Source organism: Nicotiana tabacum, chromosome 5 (assembly GCF_000715075.1).
Source record: "Nicotiana tabacum cultivar K326 chromosome 5, ASM71507v2, whole genome shotgun sequence".
NCBI lineage: Eukaryota > Viridiplantae > Streptophyta > Magnoliopsida > Solanales > Solanaceae > Nicotiana > Nicotiana tabacum.
This window is the reverse complement of record NC_134084.1, coordinates 61,033,140-61,060,929: the sequence shown is the minus strand read 5'-3', so window position 1 is coordinate 61,060,929 and position 27,790 is coordinate 61,033,140. Positions and strand designations below refer to the sequence as shown.

General features: G+C 40.8%; 1 protein-coding gene across 2 annotated transcripts; it reads right to left on the bottom strand.

The window, feature by feature from the left end:
- Positions 1-181: 181 nt before the first annotated feature.
- Positions 182-3,020, bottom strand: LOC107815458 (uncharacterized). 2 transcript variants are annotated; one of them, XM_075253602.1, is made up of 3 exons: positions 2,876-3,020; positions 633-1,328; positions 182-458 (listed from the first exon to the last, which is right to left on the bottom strand). In XM_075253602.1, exons 2-3 carry the CDS (start codon positions 1,239-1,241, stop codon positions 246-248), a joined length of 822 nt encoding a protein of 273 aa, XP_075109703.1. In that variant the 5' UTR covers positions 1,242-1,328; positions 2,876-3,020; the 3' UTR covers positions 182-245. The 2 variants fall into 2 exon arrangements, with proteins under 2 accessions (XP_075109703.1, XP_016496528.1); XM_016641042.2 differs by having other exon boundaries at positions 2,849-2,908.
- Between the last annotated feature and the right edge of the window lie 24,770 nt (positions 3,021-27,790).

The window sequence follows — 27,790 nt, the reverse complement described above, 5'->3', positions numbered from 1 at the left end:
TCTTTTTAAGGTGGTTGTCAAATTAACATTAAGAAATACTGCGAGTTCCTTTTTCTTTCGTTCCTCTTATTCCAGTACTCTGGAACATTATTCATACATTCTCTTCGGATCACGATATTAACATCATATGAGCATCAAACAAAAACGTTTTCCGTGCATGACTAAAATATAACACAACACAAAACAGAAATAAAAATAGTCTATTACCCAGATAATAATGAAATCAAAAACATTGCACGTTTTGGCTAATCTGCCTTTTTATCTGTATGTTTTGCTCTGTTCATAACTTGGGATTGCTTATCTTCAGCTAACTTAGCATGAACCTCATTCCTGTCCCTGAAGTACTTCTCGAAAGCCCGTGGCAGAAACTGCGGAATCAAGAAACCAAACAGATTGATTGAAAAGTACACCAGATTACCCACTGCCAGCCCCTTCGCAAACCAATACCATGCCACATCCTGAAAGCAAAAGAAAAATTCCAACGGGTAAGTTACTTGTAATTAGCCTCCTCTAAAATGTTAATTTTTTTTAAATTACGTATATATACTAATATATGTTGATGTTGAACGAGAATCATGGCTCCGCCACTGCTTACATCGGGGTGATAAAATCAATCAATGTGCATGAATTACCTTGAAATGTGCGTTGGCGGGCAAAGTCTTGTTGATCCACACATGTTGTATCCAATCAATTAAGACAAAGATCCTCCGAACTGTATAAAGAAGTGGAACAAGCGCTCTAACTGGAGGAGAAAAGAGGGACAATCCACTAATAATATTCTCAGTTAGAATTTGAAAAGAGAGCAAGAACAAATGAGGCGTGGCAGAGTGGACCGCATGCTCATCTCCCCTCGCAAATCCACCCAAAACATATGCCAATGGCAAGAACAATCCAACAGTAGTGCCAGCAACCATATAAAGACGAAAAAATTTAGTGCCCTGAAATATTTCTTGAGAAGTTGAAGTTCTGCCTAGAGATGGAAAGGCGAATCGTGAAAGGAGTAAAAGATATGCAGATGCAAGAGCTGGGAAAATAAGATCAAGTAAAGGTACAAAACCACTGGCAGAGAAAACCATAATGAAAGCGACTAATTGCAGCTCAATTACTCGAAGTGATCCCATTACACCCACAGCTTGTTGCTGCGGATTTCGTTCCTTAATTTGCTGAGGTTTTGTTGAGGAAGATGTTGTCTCATGATCTGGCTCTGAACGAGGAGCCACAGCTAATGATACCCCTGACATTTTTAATTTCTCTATGCCTTTAATTGCCTTGTGAGATTCTAGTTCCGCCTATGGAAAACGAAGTTGTTATCAAATGTACCTGTCCTCCTGAAAAAAAAACAGAAATCAGCACTCAACTCTTTTTTTAGAAAGATCTATCGCTATGTGCAGGGTTCGCAGGGTCCGGGAAAGAGCCGGACCACGAGGGTCTATCGCGTTAGGACCGAAATAATCAAGTGTCATACGGAAGCTAGCAAAGCAAACCTTGAGCGACGATAAATCATACAACAAAGGAGAAATATATCAAAAGAGACACAAACATTTAACGTGGTTTGGTCAACTGACCTACGTCCACCGCGAAAATGAGCAATCCATTATATAAAAAAAAAGTACAAAATATCGAGAGAATAACCTCACGAAGAGGCAAACACAAGTGACACACTAACACTTGTCCCATAAAGTTCTCCCCCTAAACACTACTCTCAAGCCCCTATGGCTACATTGTGGATGCTGCTAAATGAGAAGGACGGATCTCCAATTTATAGAACTCCAAACATTTTCCTACAAGAAAAAGTACTAGCCAAGTATAGGAGAATTATAATTTCCTTCTGCAAAAAAGAAAAACTCAATTAAGGTAATTATATTGCACTTTCCTTCAACAAATAGGAAAACCAAATATGGTAAGAAAATTATGGCAAACACCTAACATATCGTACTATGTAGCCTTACCCTACATTTCTCTAGGGGACCTTGGCCTATGATAAAGTAGTTGCTCCCATGTCACCAAGACAGGTTCTAAGCTCTCGCTATGCGCGGGGTCCGGTTTTGTCTATCGTACGCAGTCTTGCCTTGTATTTCTGCTCAAACCCGTGACCACGGCTCAAACCCGTTAGAGCTAACTTTACGGGTAGGTTCCTCTCGGGAGACATGATGAAATAATAAAAACTATATTATCTATAACCGTTTAATGTTTTTTAGAAGATGGTCACATCACACACTTTATTATTGTAACAGAGTTGGGTTCAAGTCTCACTATCACGTACGATCAAAACGAAGTTTTTGCATGGATCGTGAAAAAAATTCAAATAAAACATAATCAAGTAATTACTTATAATAAGGAGTACACTAGTTAAACCATTAGATGATCACACTTCAACATGTTTGAGATATTATGTATACTTCTTACTTCTTAGGAGAAAATCATGTGGAACAAAATAAATTGGTACGACATGAATTGATGCAGCAGATGAGTCACTATACGTCCCAAGTGCTTTGGTGTATATTAGTTCAGAATCTATTGATGGATAATTAAACACTGGCAAACAAGAGTCTCTTTTTGCACGAAGACTTCTGTAATTTCCTCTTTTGCTATGATAAAAAAGATGTACTATGTTACTTTTGTTTCCTGCAATGATATATATTTCTACTTAGTGCTTCAATTAAAGACAACAAAGACGAAATTAAACATCGCAGTGACAGAGCATATTCCAATTCTGAATCTATAATCAAATCATAAAAATTACAAAAGAAAATAACAAATATAGCCATTACAATTAAGGAGTACTGGATTAAACAAAAAAGATAGAAAGGAAAAAAGGGATGTGCTGAAGCTTGAATATACTACGTACAAAGAAAGATAATGAAACAAAACTTACAGCAGCTGGAGAGAGGAAGAAATTGCGACAAAGACACGTACAAGTAGGGAGATTTCCTAGCCTTGATCATATCTTAGTTGCTCAGAAATTGAACACGTGTAACCATTTCTACGTGTCAAAGGGTGTACGTGGAAGAGTCTGAAAAGCATAGCAAGTACAGCAGGAGCTCTTTGTTTGGCCTTTTAATTTGTTTAGAAAAAAGAAAATGGTCTTACGTCGCTCTTTTCGGCCACTCTGTTTCAAAAGGCTAATGCTGCTCATGGCAAGATAAAGTTTTGGGTTTACTGCAAATCTGGGCTTATGTGGACAAATATCTATGGGCTTTAATTTGGCGTTTTGCCTTTTCTACAAATTTCAAGCTACTCTCAACAAAATCAGTCATTTTATATCCACAGATCCCTACAACATTAATTAGAAAATGACTATCATAATCAATTCGCTGCACATGTAACTATAAGTTTTTTTTTTTTTACTATGAAACAATGTTTAACCTGACGCATGAGGAAAAGGAAGAAAAAAAAAAGTACGTACAGTTAGCTAATTATAGGCGAGCAAAGCGTTGAAAGTACTTTGCGAGCATAACAAACCATGTTAATCAACAAATCAGATAGATCAAGTAGTTGAATTAACCAAAAATATGCAATAGGAGAGACGTTAATCCCATAACCCTGGAATATCTCCATCCTTATTGAGTTTGCTCCTAAGTATTTGTTTGCTCTTCTTGCATTTTTGTTCTCTTGACTGCTTCTAGTTTTCGTTGTAATTTTAGACAATAAAAATCACAATCATCTTCTTCAAAACCGCTTGAACAATTAACTCGTAAGTAGTTTAGTTTAGACAATAGTTGACTATAAATCCTTGTGGGAACGATACTTTCTCATTAATTTATTATTTGTCCACCACGTATATTTGCGTGTCCGTTTGGCCTCAACAAGTTTTTGACGTTGTTATTGGGGATTTAGAAATTAGCTACTTGTCTGAAATAATGTTTTAATCGTTATTTGGTCGAGTTTTAATTTGTCTGTTGTTTTTCCTTCTACATGTGTTTACATTGAATGCTAAAAGAAGTAACAACCTAAACGATCTTCCTCCCTACGAATCTGAACTTGAAAAACTCTTTCATAATTTAAGGAGGAAGGCCGAAGCAAGAGCTAGAACTGCAGAGTTAGGCATCATAGTCCAACCACAACCAAAAAAGATAGTAGAAAATGATGAAAGACCAGTGATAGAGGTCGCAAGACCTAATCTCGCAAATATGACTCAAGCAATTATGAAACTGTCATGACCCCAAACTACCCCGGTCATGATGGTACCTATCACAGTACTAGGCAAGCCGAATCAACACAAATAACATAAATGTCTTTTGTAAATTCATTTCCAAATCAGTTATGAACACGAATCTTGCATTTAATTTAACAAAATACGCGGAATAAAACATGTACGCAAATACATCCACACCGCCCAGTCCTGGTGTCACTAGTCATGAGCCACTAAGATATTGTTCAGTACTATCTACTCAATACAAGAAGAAAAGACTGAAATAAATAACACTAAGGATAGGAAAGAGAAAGGCAGGGCTCCGAACATCGTGCAACTATCTTGCTATATTCGAAAATACACAAAAGCTGCTGAAAGCTCTCACTCTGATGCTCTGGTACCTAGATCTGCATACAGGGTGCAGGGAGTAATGTGAGTACGCCAACTCAGTAAGTAACCAAAGTAAATAAAGTCTAAGTGCAGTGGCGAACATTTAAATCATATACATAATCTAACATAAAATCTCAATGGAAAAATCAAAGTCAAATCTGTAGTTCAATTTCCAAACAACTCGTAAAACTTCAGTTTCAATGAAAGTTATTTAAAACATTTGTTCAATACATTTTCAATAGAGGCTCAGTATAAAGGAGAGTGAAAACAGTAATTTCATAAACAAGCCCCTTGGGCTAAGCATCGCTCCTATATATATAGCCCCTCGGGCAGCCTCTCAGTCACTCGTGACTCAACTCTCGTCAACCAACTCTCTCACTCAGCACTCCCGCTCAATAGATATCTTATAATAATAACCGTTGTGGTGTGCAGCCCGATCTGTAATATATATTCGACTACGCTCACTAGGGGTATGCAAACTCCGAAGGGGCTCCTTCAGCCCAAGCGCTATATCGCTGCGGCGTGCAGCCCGATCCAACATATCGTTGCGGTGTGCAGCCCAATCCATATATGTATAAATATCGTTGCGGCTTGCAGCCCGATCCATAAATATATATAATCCTCACCATCAAGTCCTCGACCTTTCTTAGTTATTAACCTCACAGTCACTCGGGTATTTTAGTGAAAATCAGGGAATTCAACCCAAACAGTTTCCATATATTTAAAAGTAGAGTAATGAAACTAAATCAAAATAAACATGTAAAAAGCATGAATGAGGATACACTTTCGAATCAAAATAGTGTGAGGAAGGTTGTAAAGAAAAATACCCCTGAGGGTCCAAACAGTTCGACACAAGGCCCCAAACATGGCATTCAGCCCAAATTGACAAGTTCATTTCTAAAACACATAGATATCACATAGAGTTTATCAAAATAGACAATTCTATAGTTGTCACGGGACGAACCAAGTCACAATCCCTACGGGTTCACCCCCACACGTTCGTCACCTAGCATGTGTGTCACCTCATTTACCAAAACAGTACAAAATTCCGGGGTTTCATACCCTCAGGTCCAGATTTACAATCGTTACTTACCTCGAATCGGATGAAAATCTACTTCGCGATGCCTTTGCCAGTCGACTCTGCCTCAAATCTCCCGATTCTATCCAAAAAAAAATAATCATAACATCAATATATGCTAAGGAAATAAAGCCCACGCGAAAATAATCAAATTACATAAAAAATCCCGAAATTGGTCAAACCCGACCCCCGGGCCCACGTCTTGTAATCTAATAAAAATCACATCACTAGAATTCTTATCCTCCCACGAGTCCATACATACCAAGAACATCAAAATCGGACCTCAAATAACCCCTCAAATCCCCAATTTAAACACTCCAATTTAAAGCCCTAATTCTCCAATTTTAACCCTTAAACTTCCACTAATTTCATGTCTAATAAGTTAGAAATCACCGTAGAATTGAGTATTGAGTTCAAAAACCGTACCTCCAAGCTTTACCCCTCGAATCCCTCTTCATATTCTCTCAAAAAGCTTCAAGCCCGTCTAAAAAATGGTGGAAATGGGAAAAAATTGGCAATGGGAAGCTTATATACTTTCTGGCCCAGAGATTCTGCACCTGCGATACTGCTTCTGCGGTCTAACCAACCACATATGCGGTTTTCACTTATTTCCCTTAAACCGCACTTGTGCCTCCCTACCCGCACATGCAGTCTCGCATGTGCGTTCCATCTTCCGCACCTGCGACTTCTGGCCCTCTCGCTTATGGTCGCATCTGTGGCTGCTCTAACTCTTCTGCGGTCTCGCACCTGCGGTCCCTAATCCGCAGGTGCGGTTATGACACGAGCAGCAGCTGAAGCTGCTCAATTTCAAAACCAAACTTTTCGAAAATCTTCCAGATTCATCCCGAGGCCCCCGGGACCTCAATCAAAAATACGAACAAGTCACATATCATCATTCAAACTCATACCAACCCTCGGAACACTCAAAACAATATCGAAACATCAAAACACCCTCGGATTCAAGCCAAAGAATTCTAAAACTTCCGAATTCCGCAAACGATCAAAAAGCCTATCAAACCTTATCCGAAAGACCTGAAATTTTGCACACACATCACAAATGACATAGCGGACCTACTCAAATTGGAATTCCATTCTGACCCTGATATCAAAATTTCCACTACCAACCGGAAAACGCCAAAATCCAATTTCGCCAATTCAAGCATAAATCTACCACGGACCTCCAAATTACATTCCGATCATGCTCCTAAGTCCCCAATCACCTAATGAAGCTATCCGTACCATAAAAACCAAATTCCGAGATCATTTACCCACAATTCAACTTCCGATTGACTTTTCCAACTAAATGGCCAACTTAAGAGACTAAGGGTGTGTTTGGTATAATGGAAAATGTTTTCCGTGGAAAATCTTGGAAAACAAGTAGTAATCTTATTCATTTTCGGTGTTTGGTACGCAAAATAAGGAAAATGACTTCTCAAGAGTATTCATAAATAATTTAGATATAATAAACATGAAGCCATAAAATTTCAAACCAACCACCTTCCGAACCCACAAATTTCATAAACTTTTGAACCGCTAAACTTTCGAAACTGCGGAATTTTGAACCCGTAAACTTTATAATTTCTAAACCCGTAAACTTCCAATCACATGAACTTGTGAACTTGTAAAATTTTGAACCTTTAAATCGATAAAGAAAAAAGCTAAAACTGAAAAATATATTTAAAAAATATTTTTTGTGCGGCCGCCGGGTTGCAGAAAAATAAAAAAACAGAAATTTGAAATTACAAAAAAAAAAGTAAAAAAAAAAATGTGCGGGATGGGGGTAGGTGAGGGTATGGGGTGGGGTGGGGTGGGGTGGAGGGATAGTAGGGTGGGTGCTAACGAAAAAATTGAAATTTGAAAAAAAAAGCCTTTTTTGGAGAGAGGGGGTGGGGTGGGGAAGGTTGAGAAGGAGTTTTGGAAAATGTTTTCCCTTATCTTGATAAGTAAAATATTTTCCTTCAATTGGAGGAAAATGAGTTCATAAGGAAAATATTTTCCAAAACATTTAAGCCAACCGAACATGGAAAAATTGGAAAATATTTTCCGAAAAATGTTTTCCTTCATACCAAACATACCCTAAGTGTCTCATATTACTCCAATACTACTCCAAACCCGAACCAACCAACATGATACGATGAAATGTAGTTGAATAACACATAAAGAAGTAGAAATAGGGAAAACGAGGCTGTAACTCATGAAACGACCGGCCGGGTCATTATATCCTCCTCCTCTTAAACAAACGTTCGTCCTCGAACGAGTCAAGAAACATACTTGAAGCCTCAAATAGGTGAGGATATCTGCTTCGCATCTCCCGCTCAGTCTCCCAGGTTGCCTCCTCCACGGGCCGGCCTCTCCACTGCACTTTCACTGAAGCTATATCCTTTGATCTCAACTTTCGAACCTGATGCCCCAAAATAGCCACTAGCTCCACATCATAAGTAAAATTATCGTCTAACTGAACCGTGATGAAATCCAAAACATGAGACGGATCGCCAATATACTTCCGGAGCATAGAAACATGGAATACCGGATGCACACTCGACAAGCTAGGTGGCAAAGCCAGCTCATAAGCCATCTCCCCAATCCTCCAAAGTACCTCAAAAGGTCCAATGAACCGGGAACTCAATTTACCCTTCTTCCCAAATGTCATAACACCCTTCATGGGTGAAACCTTCAGTAGAACCTTTTCCCCAACCAAGTAGGACACATCACGAACCTTCCTATCAGCATAACTCTTCTGTCTCGATTGCACTGTACGAAGCCGCTCCTGAATCACTTTCACCTTGTCCAAGGCATCCAGCACCAAGTCTATACCCAAAAGCCTAGCCTCTCCCGGCTCAAACCAACCGACTGGAGATCTACACTGTCACCCATATAAAGCCTCATATAGAGCCATCTTAATACTCGATTGATAGCTGTTATTATATGCAAACTTCGCGAGCGGTAGAAACTGATCCCATGAACCCCCAAAGTCAATAACACAAGCACGCAACATGTCCTCCAATATCTGAATAGTGCGCTCGGACTGCCTATCCATCTGAGGGTGAAAAGCTATGCTCAACTCAACCTGAGTACCCAACTCTCCAAAACTACGAAGTAAACTGAGTACCTCTATCTGAAATGATGGAAACTGGAATGTCATGCAGGTGAACAATCTCTCAGATGTAAATCTCTGCTAACCGCTCTAAAGAATAGGTAGTACACACAGGAATGATGTGCGCGAACTTGGTCAGCCGATCCACAATCACCCAAATAGCATCGAACTTCCTCAAAGCCCGTGGGAGCCCAACGACAAAGTCCATGGTGATCCGCTCCCACTTCTACTCTGGAATATCTAACTGCTGAACTAAGCCACCCGTTCTTTGATGCTCATATTTTACCTGCTGACAATTGAGATACCGAACTACAAATCCTGCAATATCCTTCTTCATTCTGCTCCACCAATAATATTGTCTCAAATCCTGATGCATCTTCGTGGTACCCAGATAGATGGAATACCGCGAGCTATGAGCCTCCTTTAGAATCAACTAACGAAGTCCATCTATATTGGGCACACATATCTGCCCCTGCATCCTCAATACTCCATCATCACCAATAGTCACATCTCTGGCATCGTCGTGCTGAATTCTATCCTTGAGGACAAGCAAATGAGGATCGTCATGCGGGCGCTCTCTAATGTGATCAAAAAAGGAAGACTGAGAAACCACACAGGCTAAGACCCGACTGGGATCCGAAATATCCAACCTCACGAACCGATTGGCCAAGGCCTGATCATCAACTTCAAGAGGTCTCTCCCCAACAGGAATATATGCCAAACTACCCATGCTCACCTCCTTCCTACTCAAAGCATCAGCCATTACATTACCCTTCCCCGGATGATACAAGATAGTGATATCATAGTCCTTTAGCAGCTCCAGCCATCTCCGCAGCCTCAAATTGAGATCTTTCTACTTGAACAATTGCTGGAGGCTACGATGATCAGTAAACACTTCACAAGACACACCATACAGGTAATGCCTCCAAATCTTCAATGCATGAACAATGGCAGCCAACTCTAGATCATGAACAGAGTAGTTCTTCTCATGGGGCTTCAACTCACGAGAAGCATAAGAAATCACTCTACCCTCCTACATCAACATGCACCCAATACCAACTTTCAAAGCATCACAATACACTATATATGAACCTGAAGCCGAAGGTAAGACTAACACTGGAGATGTGGTCAAGGCAGTCTTGAGCTCTAAAAGCTCGCCTCATACTCGTCCGACCACCTAAATAAAGCACCCTTTTGAGTCAATTTGGTCAAAAATGATGCAATAGATGAAAATCCCTGAACGAACCGACGGTAATAACCTGCCAACCCAAGAAAGTTGCGAATCTCTGTGGCTGAGGACGATCTGGGCCAACTCTGAACCGCCTCTATCTTCTTCGGATCAACCTGAATACCCTCGCTGGTCACCACATGCCCCAAGAAAGCCACTGAACTGAGCCAAAACTCACACTTGGAGAACTTTGCATAAAGCTTCTCCTCCCTCAACCGTTGCAATACCACTCTCAAATGCTCCGCGTGCTCCTTCTGACTACACAAGTACACCAGAATATCATCAATGAATACAATAACAAACGAGTCGAGATAAGGCCAAAACATGTTGTTCATCAAATACATGAACGATGTTGGGGCATTGGTCAGCCCGAAAGACATCACACGGAACTCATAATGACCATATCGGGTCGTGAAAGTCATTTTAAGAATATCCGAGTCCCTGATCTTCAACTGGTGGTACCCTGACCGGAGATCAATCTTGGAGAACACCCTCGCTCTCTGAAGCTGGTCAAATAAATCATCAATATGAGGCAAAGGATACTTGTTCTTTATTGCAACTTTGTTCAACTGCCTGTAATCAATGCACATCCTCATCGTGCCATCCTTCGGCTTCACAAACAGAACAGGTGCACCCCAAGGTAACACACTAGGCCGAATAAACCCCTTATAAGGAGTTCCTAAAGCTGCTCCTTCAACTCATTCAACTCTACTGATGTCATACGATACGGTGGAATAGAAATGGGCTACATGTCTGGCACTAGATCAATACCAAAATCAATATCCCTATCCGGGGGCATGCCCGGCAGGTCTGCAGGAAACACATCGTGAAAGTCCCTCGCCACTGAAATAGAATCAATACTAGGCATCTCTACACTGACATCTCTCACAAATGCTAAGTGTGAAAGACAACCTTTCCCAACTATCCGTTGGGCCTTCAAAAATGAAATCACCTACTAGGGACAAAATCAGTCGAACCTCGCCAATCAATCCGTGGCACACCTGACATAGCCAATGTCACTGTTTTATTATGACAGTCCAATATATCCCAACACGGAGATAGCTAATTCATGCCTAATATCACATCGAAGTCCACCATACTCAGCAACAAAAGGTCCACTCGGGTCTCCAGACTCCCAAAAGTCACCACACACGACTGATATACGTGGTCTACAATAATAGTATCGCCCACCAGAGTAGATACACGAATAGAGAAAACAACAGACTCACGGGGCGTATCTAAATAACGAGCAAAATATGATGACACATGTGAAAAGGTGGAACTATAATCAAATAACATAGAGGTATCTCTGTGGCAAACTGAGACAATACTTGTAATCACCACATCTGAAGCAATGGCGTCTAGCCTGGCTGGGAGGGCATAGAAATAGGCTTGACCGCTACCTAATCAGCCTCCCCCTCTAGGGAGACCCCTAGCTGACTGACCCCCACCCCTAGCTGCTTGGGTGGGTGGTGAAGAAACTGGAGCTGAAGTCGAGGGCTGACTCCTCTACTGAGATGGACCCTCAAGAAGACGAGGAAACTGCCTCCTCATATGTCCAAACTCTCTGCACTTTTAACAACTACCTGGTGCAGGGAATGGGGACTGAAGGGAACCCTTCGCACCAGAATGACCAGTAGAAAGACCTGGCATGGAAGAGCCCTGAACTGATGGAGCACGGGACGAACTCTAGGTTGGAAGGGCACTAACTGATGAATGGCTCTAATGAGAACTGTGAGAACCATGGCCCGATGATGCCCCAGGATGAACTGGGCGGGCTGACTGAGCATGCCTGAATGGGCGGCCTCTACCGTGTTGAAACTGACCTCTCAAAGGAACACCACCAAAACTACCAGATCCCCGAGGCCTCTTGGCCTCCCTCTCATCTCACTCATGGCGACAAACTGACTCAATCTCTCGAGCAATATCAACAACCTCCTCAAAAGTAGCACATGACACTCTCTCTGGTTATGAGAATCCGAAACTGATATGTGAGGCTATCAACGAACCTCCTGATCCTCTCTCTATCCATAGGAACCAACCAAACAGCATGATGAGCTAATTCCAAGAACCTCATCTCATACTGCGTCATAGTCATATCACCCTAATGCAACTGCTCGAACTGCCTATGTAGCTCCTCTCTGTGAGATTGTGGCACATACTTCTCCAAAAAGAGAACGAAGAACTGCTGCCAGGTAAGGGGCGTTGCACCAACGGTCTTACGCCTCTCATAAGCCTCCCACCAAGTGAAGGCAGCTCCAGAAAACCGAAAAGTAGTAAATTCTACCCCGTTGGTCTCTAGAATACCCGTTTTATGAAGAATCCTCTAACACTTATCTAAGAAACCCTAGGCATCCTCGCCCTCTGCACCACTAAAAGTCAGAGGCTGAAGTCTACCAAACCTCTCCAATCGACGTTGCTCGTCCTCAAGCATAACTGGTACTATAAAATCCTAAGCAGGTGCAACCGGCTGGGCTGGTGGTGCCTTTGGTGTCTGCAATCCGTGAATAACCTGCTCAGGTGTGCGAACAGCGGGAGTCTAAGTGCCTCCCCCGGCCTAAAAGGTGGCTGTTGTAGTAGAAACTGCGACTGTCTGAGCAAGACTAGTGCACATGGTCAAGATCTGAGCCAAGGTCGAGCTGGCCCCGCTGGAGCATCCCCTACTAGAATCTGATCATAAACTAGGATGGTTGGTGAATCTGTAGGTGCTTCCTCGTCTACTGTACGGGCTACACCACTGCCCCTGCCACGGCCTCGATCGTAGCCTCGGCCTCTAGTGGCCCCAACTGGTGGTCGTCTATCCTGACTGGTAGCACGTGTCCTCACTATCTGTGAAAGAATAAAATAACAGAAGTTTGGTACTAGAATTAGTAGATTCGCACGATAAAAATTTCAAGAATATGAAGTTTTCTTAAAGGTTCTACAGCCTTTTGAGGATAAGTACAGACGTCTCCGTACCGATCCGCGAGACTCTACTAAATTGGCTCATGACCCGCGAGACCTATGCAACCTAGGCTCTGATACCAACTTGTCATGACCCCAAACTACCCCGGTCATGATGGCGCCTATCACAGTACTAGGCAAGCCAAATCAACACAAATAACATAAAGGTCTTTTGTAAATTCATATCCAAATCAGTTATGAACACGAATCTTGTATTTAATTTAACAAAATACGCGAAATAAAATAGGTACGCAAATACATCCACATCGTCTGGTCCTGGTATCACTAGTCATGAGCCACTAAGATACTATCCAGTACTGTCTACTCAATACAAGAAGAAAAGACTGAAATAAATAATACTAAGGATAGGAAGGAGAAAGGCAGGGTTGCGAACGCCGTACAACTACCTTGTTATCTCCGGAAATATTCAGAAGCTGCTGAAAGCTCTCACTCTGATGCTCTGGCACTTGGATCTACACACAAGGTGAACGAAGTAACGTGAGTACACCAATTCAGTAAGTAACCAAAGTAAATAAAGTCTGAATGCAGTGACGAAAATTTAAATTATATACATAATCTAACATAAAATCTCAATGGAAAAATCAAAGTCAAATCCGTAGTTCAATTTCCAAACAACTCGTAAAACTTCAGTTTCAATGAAAGTTATTTAAAACATTTGTTCAATACATTTTCAATAGAGGCTCAGTATAAAGGAGAGTGAAAACGGTAATTTCATAAACAAGCCCCTCGGGCTAAGCATTGCTCCTATATATATAGCCTCTCGGGCAGCCTCTCAGTCACTCGTGACTCAACTCTCATCAATCAGCTCTCTCACTCAGCACTCCCGCTCAAATGCAGCCCGATCCGTAATATATAGTCAACTGCGCTCACTGGGGGTATGCAAACTCCGGAGGGGCTCCTTTAGCCCAAGCGCTATATCGTTGCGGCGTACAACCCGATCCAACATATCGCTGCGGCGTGCAGTGCGATCCATATATGTATAAATATCCCTGCGGCGTGTAGCCTGATCCATAATTATATATAATCCTCACAATGAGGTCCTCGACCTATCTCAGGCATTAACCTCACAGCCACTCGGAAATTTTAGTAAAAATCAGGGAACTCATCCCAAACAGTTCCATATATTTAAAAGTAGAGTAATGAAACTGAATCAAAATAAACAGGTAAAAAACATGACTGAGGATATGCCTTCGAATCAAAATAGTGTAAGGAAGGTTGTAAAAACAATACCCTGAGGGTCCAAACAGTTAGGCACAAGGCCCCAAATATGGCATTCAACCCTAATTAATAGGTTCATTTCTAAAACACATAGATATCACATAGAGTATATCAAATTAGACAATTCTACAGTTGTCACAGAACAGACCAAGTCACAATCCCTACGGGTGCACGCCCACACGCCCCTCACCTAGCATGTGTGTCACCTCATTTACCAAAACAGTACAAAATTTCGGTATTTCATACCCTCAGATCCAGATTTACTATCATTACTTACCTCTAATCAGATGAAAATCTACTTCGCGATACCTTTGCCACTCGACTCGGCCTTAAATCATCCCGATTCTATCCAAAATCGGAATCATAACATCAATATATGCTAAGGAAAAAAAGCCCACACGAAAATAATCAAATTACATCAAAAATCCCGAAATTGGTCAAACCCGGCCCCCAGGCCCACATCTCTGAATTTGATAAAACTCACATCACTAGAATCCTTATCCTTCCACGAGTCCATACATACCAAGAATATCACAATCGGACCTCAAATGGCCCCTCAAGTCCCCAATTTAAAATCTCTAATTTCAAGCTCTAATTCTCCAATTTTAACCCTTAAAATTTCATTTATTTCATGTCTAATAAGTTATAAATCACCATAGAATTGACTATTGAGTTCAAAAACCTTACATCCAAGCTTTACCCCTCAAATTCTTCTTCATATCCTCTCAAAAAGCTCCAAGCCCGTCTAAAAAAGGTGGAAATAGGAAAAAATTCGCGAAAGGAAGCTTATATACTTTCTGGACTAGGGATTTCGCACCTGCGGTACCGCGTCTGCGGTCTAACCAACCGCATATGTGGTTTTCACTTATTTCCCTTAAACCGCACCTGCGCCTCCCTACCCACACCTGCGGTCCCGCAAGTGCGTTCCATCTTCCGCACCTGTAACTTCTGGCCTTCTCTCTTATGGCCGTATCTGCAGCTGCTCTAGCATTTCTGCGGTCTCGCACCTGCGGTCCCCAATCCGCAGGTGTGGTTATGACTGGAGCAGCAGCTCAAGCTGCTCAATTTCAAAACCAAACTTTCCGAAAATCTTTCGAATTCATCCCGAGGCCCCCAGGACCTCAACCAAAAATTCAAACAAGTCACATATCATCATTCAAACTTATACCAACCCTCAGAACACTCAAAACAACATTGACACATCAAAGCAACCTCGGATTCAAGCCTAAGGATTCCAAAACTTTCGAATTCAGCAAATGATCAAAAAGCCTATCAAACCTCATCCGAAAGACTTGAAATTTTGCACACACATCATAAATGACATAGCGGACCTACTCCAATTTTCAGAATATCATTTTTCACTACTAACCGGAAAACGCCAAAATTTCAATTTCGTCAATCCAAGCCTAAATCTACCACGAACATTCAAATTACATTCCAATCACGCTCCTAAGTCCCAAATCACCTAACGAAGCTATCAAAACCATAAAAACCAAATTTCAAGATCAACCCACAAGTCAACTTCCGGTTGACTTTTCCATCTAAATGGCCAACTTAAGAGACTAAGTGTCTAATATCACTCCAACACTACTCCAAACCCAAACCAACCAACACGATACGATGAAATATAGTTGAACAATACATAAAGAAGGAGAAATGGGGAAGCACAAGAATGGTTGCAAAAAGATCCAGCAAATTTAATCAGTATGTGGGATGATCTAGCATGGAATATTTTTTATCAAATCTTCCCCCACAAAGAAAACTAAGTCACTTAGAAGCCAAATTCTTGGGTTTCAACAAAGATATGGAGAGACTCTTCGTCAAGCTTGGAAAAGATACAAGAAGCTAATTAGAAATTTCCCACATTATTATCAGACTGATGAGGTGTTGGGCCATACTTCTATGGATGGGTTAGATGAGACAACTAAATTAAATCTTGACTCAGCTTATGGAGGAGTTGCATGCAAAAACCATTTAGTGAAATTCAGACACTTTTGAACTACTTTACCACAAATGATCATAACTTGCATGGTGAGGGTGAACCAAGGAGAATGATAAAACAAAGAGCAGCAAGTATACTCGAGTTGGATGAGATTTCAGCAATGCGCGTAAATATAGCTAAATTAGCTAATCAGATGACTAAGATAGCAATAGGCCAGGCACATCAGATGCATCATGTTCAACAAATGGCTACATGTTGTGAAATTTGTGGAGATGGTCACACTAGTGACCAATGCCCAGTGAATCCCGAATCTATTTACTATATGGGCTAGTAAAGTCGAGGTCTAATAAATTAGAATGTGCTATATTATAATCCCAATTAGAGGAATCACCCAAACTTCTCATGGGGAAGAAATCATAAAAATCAAAATCAATATAGACCCCAAGAAAACTATAATCAACCCCAAAAACTGCCATAGCAAGCAGAAGAGACACTAACGATTTATTGAAAAAGTTATTACTTGATAACCAACAGCTTAAAATTGATAACCAACAGATTAGAAATGATAACCAGTAGCTTAAGACTAATTTTTGAAATCTAGAGAGGCAAATTGGGCAGTTGGAAGCGTACCAAAATAACCGACTTGTGGAAGCTCTCCCAAGTGATATTGAAAAGAATCCCATAGAACAAGTGCAAGCAATTAATCTGAGAATTGGGAAACATTGGAGGAGGTGTCGCCTAAATAGTTTGTGCCTGAAGAAGTTTTTGCAAGATTGGTGCCTAAGCCATTCGAGAGAAGCTGAAAAGAAAGATGATGAGGACAGGCAAGATATAGATGTAAGGCCACCGCCGCCTTTTCCTTAAAGGCTACATAAACTAAAAGATGATTCTAAGTATACAAAGTTTTTACATATCTTGAGTCAGGTACGTGTGAATCTACCTTTGGTGGAATATTGCAAGAAATGCCCAAATATTCCAAGTATCTTAGAGATATTGTGGCTAACCAGAGAAGACATCCAGAGTTTGAAATAGTTGCACTTATTGAGGAGTGCAATGCTAGAGTGCAAAGTAAGCTTCCCCAAAGCTGAAGGATCCTGGATGTTTTACAATCCCATTGGCCATTAGGAAACATGAGATTGGTAGAGCTCTATGTGATTTAGGGGCAAGTAATAATTTGATTCCTTTATCTGTTTACAAGCAACTCAAATTGGGAGCACCTAAGCGGCCAACTGCGATCCCTTTACAGCTAGCAAATAAGTCATTGGCAGTGCCAGAAAGGATTATTAATATCTTATCATTAATATAACATATATAACCCCAAGATTTGGTGTCAAAGTACGTGAGCGTGTAGATCTAGTTAAATACAAGGTTTGAAAGAAATACAACAATGTTTGGAATAAAATGGAAATAATACAAGGAATAGGAAAATGACTCTAAGGCCTGCGAACGGGATGCAGCTCTAACTCGAATCATTGTTTGGTATCACCTAAGTAGCTTTCGGAACTCCACTTGTACCAACGTCAAAATCTGCACATGAAATGTAGAAGTATAGTATGAGTACAACCAACCTAGTGTACTCAGTAACTGTCAAGCCTTACCCGAATGAGGTAGTGATGAGGCTAAGACAAGACACCTAGTAAAAACCTGTGCAAATAGATATATGAAGCAACGTAAATAATGATTGAAGCATCAAAAGTAATAACGGGGTGAGAACATATAAAAGGATCAACAATCGGAACAATAATCAAAGAATCGCATATGCACATTCTCATCACCCAATGTCACAACAATCTCAATATAAGAAATAACATAGAAGCGGAAAATCAAGGAACTAACAATCTATCTAAGCATGGAAAACATATTTCACGAAATAATAGGGTACAAGTAAGGCAAATTTCAACCGCATGCTTATCCCATGGCCCGTGTTGTGGCCAAACGCACATGCAAGTATATGTCATCGTCAAGTAATAAAGTGACTAAAAGTCAGATGTCGAACCCATGAGGACTTGTGATTAACTATTAATTGAATTAGACTATCCTAATTATCTAAAAAAGAATTAAACCTAGAAGTATATGACTCTAATCTAATTAAAATAAAAAGAAAAAAAATAATAAACTTTGAACAAAGGAAGAGCAGATTTTTATGTTATCAATATGATGAAAACGATCTAGGGTTATGGACTACCTAACAATCTAGCTTATTGGTTGACAGGGTTAATATTGATCATAAGAATATGTCGAGTTCTTACTCGCCTATTCTAGCTAACCTAACACCTATATATTTATGGAATTAGAACTAGAAAGAAAGCATTTATAATTCATGTACATCAACCAAGCAAGGCAATTAGGTATATGTCTATCCTAATCGCGAATCCATTCCGCGATTCCTAGTTTCAAGAACTTGCTCTACTCAATCATATATGCAATCTAGAACTCCCACTTTCGAGTTCAATTCTAGATTCATAGATAGTATTCAATTGGTGATCAAGCAATCAAATAATTAAATGCAGGATTGAATAAATAAACTAATATGATAAATCAAGAAATCAAAGTCAATATTCGAATAACAGTAACATGAAGGTTAGTTCCATATTGACATGGTAGCCAAACAACAAATAATACAAAGAAACATACAAATTACTAAGTTTGGTGGAAGAAGATGAAATCCAGCCTCCACGGCAGCTCCTTGCTCTTCCTAGGTCGAATTCCCTTCAAAAGTATGTTATATTCAATAAAAGATGCATTTTGGCTTATATATTGCGTACAAAACTCATGGGACAAAGTTTTTCTTTTCCTATTCCGAATAAGATTTAGGGATTGATGCTGGGGTGGATTGTTGCGACCAAAACACTCACGCAAGTGTACGCGATCGACAAGTAATATAGTAGTAAGTAAAGTATCGTTCCCTGGAGGAATTGTGATCAACTTATCGACTGATGTAGAATCAAACAATTATCAATTCAAGCTAAATTATCACAAAATATATAAAGAACCAATTTACAACTTACTTAATAATTGCACAATAATTCAACACAAAATTATTACACCAATTTCACAATATGTTTATAACAATTTGGATAAATATATTCCCGGTCATGGACTTGCTAGAAATTATGCTACTATTTTAGCTTAAAATGGATTTATTGAATTATCCGGGTTATTGATTATAGGGTTAATAATATTCATAAGAATCTTTCGAGTTCTTATGCATCTATTCAAGTTAAACTAATACCTATATGTCTATGTTATTAATATTAGCAAGAATGCATTTACAACTCCTATTTTTCAACCAAACAAGGCAATTAAGTATATATCTATCTTAATTGCGAATTCTTCACCCGATGCCCGAGATTCAAAACTTGTTCTATTTGATTCTATATGCAACCAAGAATTTCCTTTTTCAAGTTTAACTCAAGATTCGTAAATAATATTTCACTGTTAGCTACGCAGTAAAATAATTAGAAGCAGAATCAAATAAACAACCCATAACAATAAATTCAATATCTTCAATCTAAGCTTCAAATAACATAATTATCTAACATCCATGACCTAAGAATACTAGAGTTTTTAGCTACTCATAATCATACAAAAATCAACAATAAAAGTTTTAAACATAATATAAACAAACAAATAGAAGAAAGTTTAGAAGAACTCTTTGAATCCTTGCTCCAAGATGTTGTTCTTCTTCTCCTTTCTTAGCTCCAAGATGAAGCTCCTCCTTCTTCTATGGCTTTTTTTTAAGTCTGATCTATCTCTCAATAATGAAGCTTTACTTTATGTAAGTTGAGTGGATCCTCCCAGATTTCCCATTTTGCCCCCAAATAATTGATTTTCCGGACTGGACTAGCGCGGGAGCGCATGACCCACGCTAGTGGAGTTTTCTCTTGTTAAGATGTTGCTGCTCAACTTTTCGTCATTTGACTCCATTTTTCACTTGATTACCATCATAAATCCTCATTTGTTTATTGAACTCCTGTGAGACATTAAAGTCATGATTAGAGCCAATTTTTGCATTATTTGAACATTTACAATAGTAAACCATCCTTAAGTTGAGCTAAAACATAGGCTATATTAAACAATTTAGCCTATTATCAAAGCACTTCCTTGATTCTCTCATCCTTGTTGTGCTCAGGTGCAAATGCTAAGGTGGATGCCTTCTCCCGACTTCACTGCTAAAGGTGCTCTAAATAGCTTTTTTTCCAAGGTTGGATGTGATGCATCCACCCTCTTCTTCTATAGTTGGAGCATCTTTTTTTCATATTTTTGCACTCCAAATATCCTAAACCATCACAAATAACTTAATTAGTCATAAATTAAATAATTAACACAAGTTGGGAATTTAACATCAAATGGCACTAAAAGCGGTTAAAACATGGGTAAATTAACATTAAAACATATAAAAATATGCCCAACATCACCACCCCACACTTAAACTTTTGTTTGTCCTCCAACAAACCATCAGTATAGTAGACGAAACAAAATTAAGCTCCTATCATTCAAAGCATACCACACTTATGACCATGGTTGATTGCAACAATTAAGCTCTAGCATATGTATTCAACACACACTTTCCTTTAACTTATGCCATATTTCAAAAATATTCTAAACAAAAGCAACATGCTCTTAACAATCCTAGCCTCAAAACCCAATTCAATGTCATAATGCACTCATGGCTTGAGCACCCAACCATCATAGAGAAGTCTAATAACGTAACCTATCCCTCGTGCAACCATGTACCCTCACAACAAAATCAAGGAGAGTAAGTTGAATCCACACATTCGAATCTCATGATCAAATATAATTTAAGGATCTTACATATATCAAAGAAATCTCACACTCTCACAAAGAAGTCACATGCATGCATTTGGTACCATAGGCTTGTCGTTAATGTAAATCTCTACTAATGTAGGATCGCTTCTTCATGGTTGTAATGTGGGCTAAGGGACGGATAGGATATATTTTAAGAATAGTGGTTAACCCTCCTAAGTATTTTAACAAATCACATGATAAACTTTAAGCTCATTTTCTTCAATACCAATTCAATTTCACAAACAAGATCACACCCCAAAATATTCCCTCTTTCTTTAAGCGCTACCTTAATTTACATCCCACTAGCAGAACAATACAAAAAGTTTTATTCATCTATATTTTTTCTTCTTTTTTTTCCAGATTTTTCTCTTATTTTTTTTCAATTTTTAATAGTGGTGTATTATTTTACAAAATAAGTGTATCTTTCTCCTTTTCATTGGTTCCACTCAAAAGCCACCCAAATCCTCTCCTTACTTCTTTTAGCGCGCATTTCAAAATTAAACTGCTTTCATAGGTAAAAGGATCAAAAGTTTCAATTAAAAACAAAAAGATATATGCTCGTAATGTTGGTGCCAAATAAAAGGTCTATAGGCTCAAAAGGGTTAACTAGAGATAGATTTTATTTGTGATAATCAATTCAGCTCTAAAAGATCAAAGAAAGTTTAAAATCACTTTTCAAACCAAACATCACCTAAAATTTCGCTTCAACTCACATATCGGGCAAGTTCTAGACGCAAGTATAATTGTGACGATCCGACCGGTAATTTTGAGCTCTAGCGCATCGTTTGTGACGATGCTAGGCAAGCCCGACCAATTCTTCACTCACAATCCCTTATGTAGAATTCATTACCAATTAATAGGATTTATTGCCAAATTAACGTGATTATAACTCTGTAGCAATAGATAAACAGTACGGAAAATCCATAAAATATCACTATAAATCCCACCGATCTGGTGTCACGAGCCAAGAGCCTCTAATACAAGTCTGTGTAGCAACCTATACATAGAGTTGTCTAGAATGCGGAAAATAAAGGGGATAAGGGGAGAAATCGGGTCCTGCGGACGCCATGCAGCTACCTCGATGACTCCGGAATAAGCTGAACAGCAGCAGAAGGCTCAAACTATGCCTCCGGGATACCTGTATCTGCACACATGGTGCAGGGAGTAAAGTGAGTACTCCAACTCAGTGAGTAATAGCAATAAATAATGACTGACGGAAAGAAAACTCGTAAAACACTACGCAGTTCTATATTAAAATAGTGAGAATATCAAAAACATCAACTGAATGAAGAAGTCAGTTAAAAATCTTTTAAGCCAGTATTCATTTCATTTACTCCTCACGATAACCGAATTCATATTTGTACTGCTGCGGCGTGTAGCCTGATCCATATAGTATACTGCTGCTGCACGCAGTTCGATCCATATATATACTGCTGCGGCGTGCAGCCCGATCCAAGAATAGTCGACTGCACTCACTAGGGGTGTGCAGACTCCGGAGGGGCTCCTTCATCCCAAGCACTATACTACTGCGACGTGCAGTCCGACCCATATAACATACTACTGCGGCGTGCAGTCCGATCCATATAATAAACTACTGCGGCGTGCAGTCTAACCCATATAACATACTACTGCGGCGTGCAGTCCGATCCATATAATATACTACTGCGGCGTGCAGTCCGATCCATATAATATACTACTGCGGCGTGCAGTCCGATCCATAGCATATCAAATACCCTCACAATGGGGTTCTCGACCCCTCTCAGTCAACAAAGACTTGGCCTCTCGGGCACCCTAAGATAAGATGAGGTTCTCAACCCACACGTTACTCTCATTAGGATTTAACAATTTCTAAAGCTGGTTCATATTATGTTTATCTGTTAAGAACATGACTGAGGGTATGATTTCGACAAGAAAAGTGAGGTCAACCAATACAAATGCCCCCAAACATGGCAACTAGCCCATAATATAATGATATTAATTAAGTCTCAGTCAAAAGTGTCGTAAAGTTATCAAACGGGATGGACGGAGTCCAAATCCCCAGTAGTAACAGACCCCACGCTCATCATACATCGTGTGTCTCATCTCAACATAGCACCACGTTGTGCAAATCCGGGGTTTCAAACCCTTAGAACATCATTTATAACCATTACTCACCTCAAGCAGGCCGAAATCCTAGCTCGCTACTCCCTTGCCTCGCAAATCAACCTCCTCAAGCATCGAATCTGGTCAAAACCACAAGTAATACGTTACAATAGGCTAAGGGAATACAACCCAATCGAAAAGACTCGAAAAATATCGAAAATCACGAAGTTGGCAAAACCCGAGCCCCGGGCCCACTTCTCGAAAAATCAGAAAATTCACATCACATGATTCCTTATCTCACCCCGAGTCTATACATATCAAATTTACCAAAATCCGAGCTCAATTGCTCCCTCAAACCCCAAATTTATATTCAAAAAGTCAAGCCCTAATTCATCCCTTTTTAATCAAATTTTCCATGAATTTAAGTGTTGAATCCACAATTAAATAATGTTTCTAGGCCATAGGACTCACCTCCAATTGATTCCTAGTCAAAACCCTCTTTAATCCTCGTCAAAAGCTCTCAAGGTTACTCAAAAATGGAGGAAAATGGGTTTGGGTTCGCAGATGAAATATTTTTAACATTCTGCCCGGATCACTGTAGCTAACTCTATGCGATCGCATTCAAGCCCCTGCGATCGCATAGACCAAAATCTGCAGCTCTAGAATTAACCCTATGCGATCGCATCCTATCCTCTGCGATCGCATAGCACAATGACTTTGGCCTATGCGATCGCACACCTGCTCCTGCGATCGCATTGAACAAATTTTCACGAAAATCCCGGATTAGCTTTACACTGTGCGATTGCAACACCTGCTATGCGATCGCATAGCACAACCAAACAGCCCCGAAAATCCTTCTATGTGATCACAGCCCTTGCTATGCGATCGCATAGAGCAAAATTGCTCTACACTGACTGCTGCATTTCTGCAGCCTTTTCCAACTTCAAAAATTCCCGTTAGCCATTCGAAATCACCCCAAGGCCCCCGGGACCTCAACCAAAAGTGACAACCCATCCTAAAACATCACCCAAACTCGTTCCAATTATCAAAACACATCAAACAACCCTAAAACCATCAAATTACATCGGATTCAAGCCTAAATTTCTTAAAAACTTCCGAAATACGCATTTGATCAAAAACCCGACCAACACACTTCCGAATGAGCTGAATTTTTGCACACACATCCAAAATCATCTAGCGAAGCTACTGCAACTCTCGGAATTCCATTCCGACCCCCGTATCAAAATCTCACCTTCCAACCGGAATTCGCCAAAATACTAACTTCGCCAATTCGAGCCTAATTCCACTCCGGACCTCCAAAATCAATTCTGATCACACTCCTAAGCCACATATCAACCCCCAAAGCTAACCGAATCACCGGAAATCACACCCGAGCCCTCTAACTCAATAGTCAACATCCAGTTGACTTTTCCAAAATAAGCCTTCCTTAAAGAGACTAAGTGTCTCATTTCCTCTCAAAACCAATCCGATTCAACTCTAACACACCGAATACCGATAACGAAACATGAAGAAGTATAAAATGGGGGAACGGGGCATTTACTCACGTGACGACGGGCCGGGTCGTCACATCCTCCCCAACTAAAACAAACGCTCAACCTCGAGTGGGTCAACAAACATACCTGGAGCCTCAAACAGGTGAGGATATTTGCTCCGCATCTCCCGCTCGGTCTCCTAAGTAGCTTCCTCCACGAGCCGACCTCTCCACTGCACCTTCACCGAAGCGATATCCTTTGATCTCAATCTCCGAACCTGACGACCCAAAATAGCCACTGGCTCCACATCGTAGGTCAAATCATCATCCAACTGGACCATGATGAAGTCTAAAACATGATACGGGTCCCCAACATACTTCCGGAGCATAGAAACATGGAATACCGGATGCACACTCGACAGGATGGGTGGCAAAGCAAGCTCATAAGCCACCTCCCCAATCCTCCTAAGTACCTCAAAAGGCCCAATGAACCGCGGAATCAACTTGCCTTTCTTCCCAAACCTTATAACACCCTTTATGGGCGAAACCTTCAGCAAGACCTTCTCACCAACCATATAGGACACATCTCGAACCTTCTGGTCCGCATAACTCTTCTGACGTGACTGAGCTGTATGAAGTCTTTCCTAAATCACCTTCACTTTCTCTAAGGCATCCTGAATCAAGTCTGTTCCCAACATCCTAGCCTCACCAGGCTCGAACCAACCAACTGGAGATCTACATCGTCTCCCATACAAGGCCTCATACGGAGCCATCTGAATACTCGACTGGTAGTTGTTGTTGTAGGCAAACTCTGCAAGCGACAGAAACTCATCCCAAGAACCTCCGAAATCAATAACGCAGGCGCGCAACATGTCCTCCAGTATCTGAATAGTGCGCTCGGATTGTCCGTCCGTTTGATGATGAAATGTTGTGCTCAACTCTACCTGAGTACCCAACTCTCTCTGAACGGCTCTCCAAAACTGCGAAGTAAACTAAGTACCTCTATCTAAGATGATGGAAACCGGAACACCGTGCTACCAAACAATTTCCCGGATATAAATCCCTGCCAACCGCTCTGAAGAATAGGTAGTACACACAGGAATGAAGTGCGCAGACTTGGTCAGCCTGTCCACAATCACCCAAATCAAATCAAACTTCTTCAAAGTCCGAGGAAGACCACTCATAAAATCCATAGTAACTCTCTCCCACTTCCACTCAGGAATAATCATCCGCTGAAGTACGCCACCCGGTCTCTGATGCTCATACTTTACCTACTGACAGTTGAGACACCGAGCCACATACCCTACTATATCCTTTTTCATCCTTCTCCACCAGTAGTGATGCCTCAAATCCTGATACATCTTCGCGGAACCTGGATGGATGGAATACCGCGTGATGTGGGCCTTCTCCAATATCAACTCCCGAAGCCCATCCACATTGGGCACGCAAATCCGGCCATGCATCCTCAACACGCCATCATCATCAATGGTCACATTCCTGGCATCATCATGTTGAACTTTGTCCTTAAGGACAAGCAAATGTGGATCATCATACTGGCGCTCTCTGATGCGGTCATACAAGGAAGACCGAGAAACTACACAAGCCAATACCCGACTAGGCTCTGAAATGTCTAATCTCACCATCCGATTGGCCAAAGCCTGAACATCAACTGCAAAGGGCCTCTCCCCAACTGGAATGTACGCCAAACTCCCCATGCTAAATGCCTTCCGGCTCAACGCATCAGCCACCACATTGGCCTTCCCGGGGTGATACAAAATGGTAATATCATAATTTGTGAGCAACTCAAGCCACCTCTGCTGTCTCAAATTAAGATCCTTTTGCTTGAACAAATGTTGAAGACTGCGATGATCGGTGAATACCTCACAAGATACGCCATATAAATAGTGCCTCCAAATCTTCAAAGTATGAACTATGGCAGCCAACTCTAAGTCATGAACAGGGTAGTTCTTCTCGTGGGGCTTCAATTGACGAGAAACATATGCAATCACTCTACCCTCCTGCATCAACACACAGCCAATCCCAACTCTCGAAGCATCACAATAGACGGTATAAGAACCTGAAGCTGATGGTAACACCAATATCGGAGTTGTGGTCAAAGCTGTCTTGAGCTTCTGAAAGCTCTTCTCGCACTCATCCAACCATAAAAACGGAGCACCCTTCTGCGTCAACTTGGTCAAGGGCGATGCAATGGATGAAAATCCCTGAACAAACCGGTGATAATAGCCTACTAACCTAAGAAAGCTACGAATCTCTGTGGCTGAGTATGGTCTAGGCCAACTCTGAACCGCCTCTATCTTCTTTGGATCAACCTGAATACCCTCGCTGGACACCACGTGCCCCAAGAAAGCCACTGACCCAAGCCAAAACTCATACTTGGAGAACTTTGCATAAAGTTTCTCCTCCCTCAATCTCTGTAATACCACTCGCAAATGTTGTGCATGCTCCTCTTGGCTACGCAAGTACACCAATATATCATCAATAAACCCGATCAAGAACGAATCCAGATATGGCCGAAATACGCTGTTCATCAAATGCATGAATGCGGCTGGGGCATTAGTCAGCCCAAAAGACATAACAAGAAACCCATAGTGCCCATATCTAGTCCTGAAAGCAGTCTTCATAATATCTAAATCCCTGATTTTCAACTAGTGATAGCCTGAACGAAGATCAATCTTGGAGAATACCCTTGCCCCCTGAAGTTGGTAAAATAAATCATCGATACGGGGCTGGGGATACTTGTTCTTCACTGTTACGTTGTTCAATTGCCTGTAGTCAATGCACATTCTCATTGTGCCATCCTTCTTTTTCACAAATAGAACCGGTGCACCCCACGGGGACACACTAGGCCGAATGAACCCCTTATCCAGGAGTTCCTGAAGCTAATCTTTTAGATCTTTCAACTCTGCCGGTGCCATATGATATGGAGGAATGGAAATGGGCTGAGTGCCCAGCACCAGGTCAATACCAAAATCAATGTCCCTATCTGGTGGCATGCCCAATAGGTCTGCAGGAAACACATCGGGAAACTCCCTCACAACTGGAACCGAATCAATGCTAGGAGTCTCAGCTCCAACATCCCTCACAAGAGCCAAATATGATAGACAACCTTTCCCAACCATACGATGGGCCTTTAGAAAAGAAATCACCCTGCTAGGCACATAGTCAGTCACGCCACGCCACTCGATCCTTGGAACACCCGGTATAGCCAAAGTGACTGTCTTAGCATGACAGTCAAGAATAGCATGACACGGAGATAGCCAATCCATGTCCAAAATAACATCAAAGTCCACCATACTCAACAGCAATAAATCAACTCGGGTCTCCAGACCCCCAATAGTCA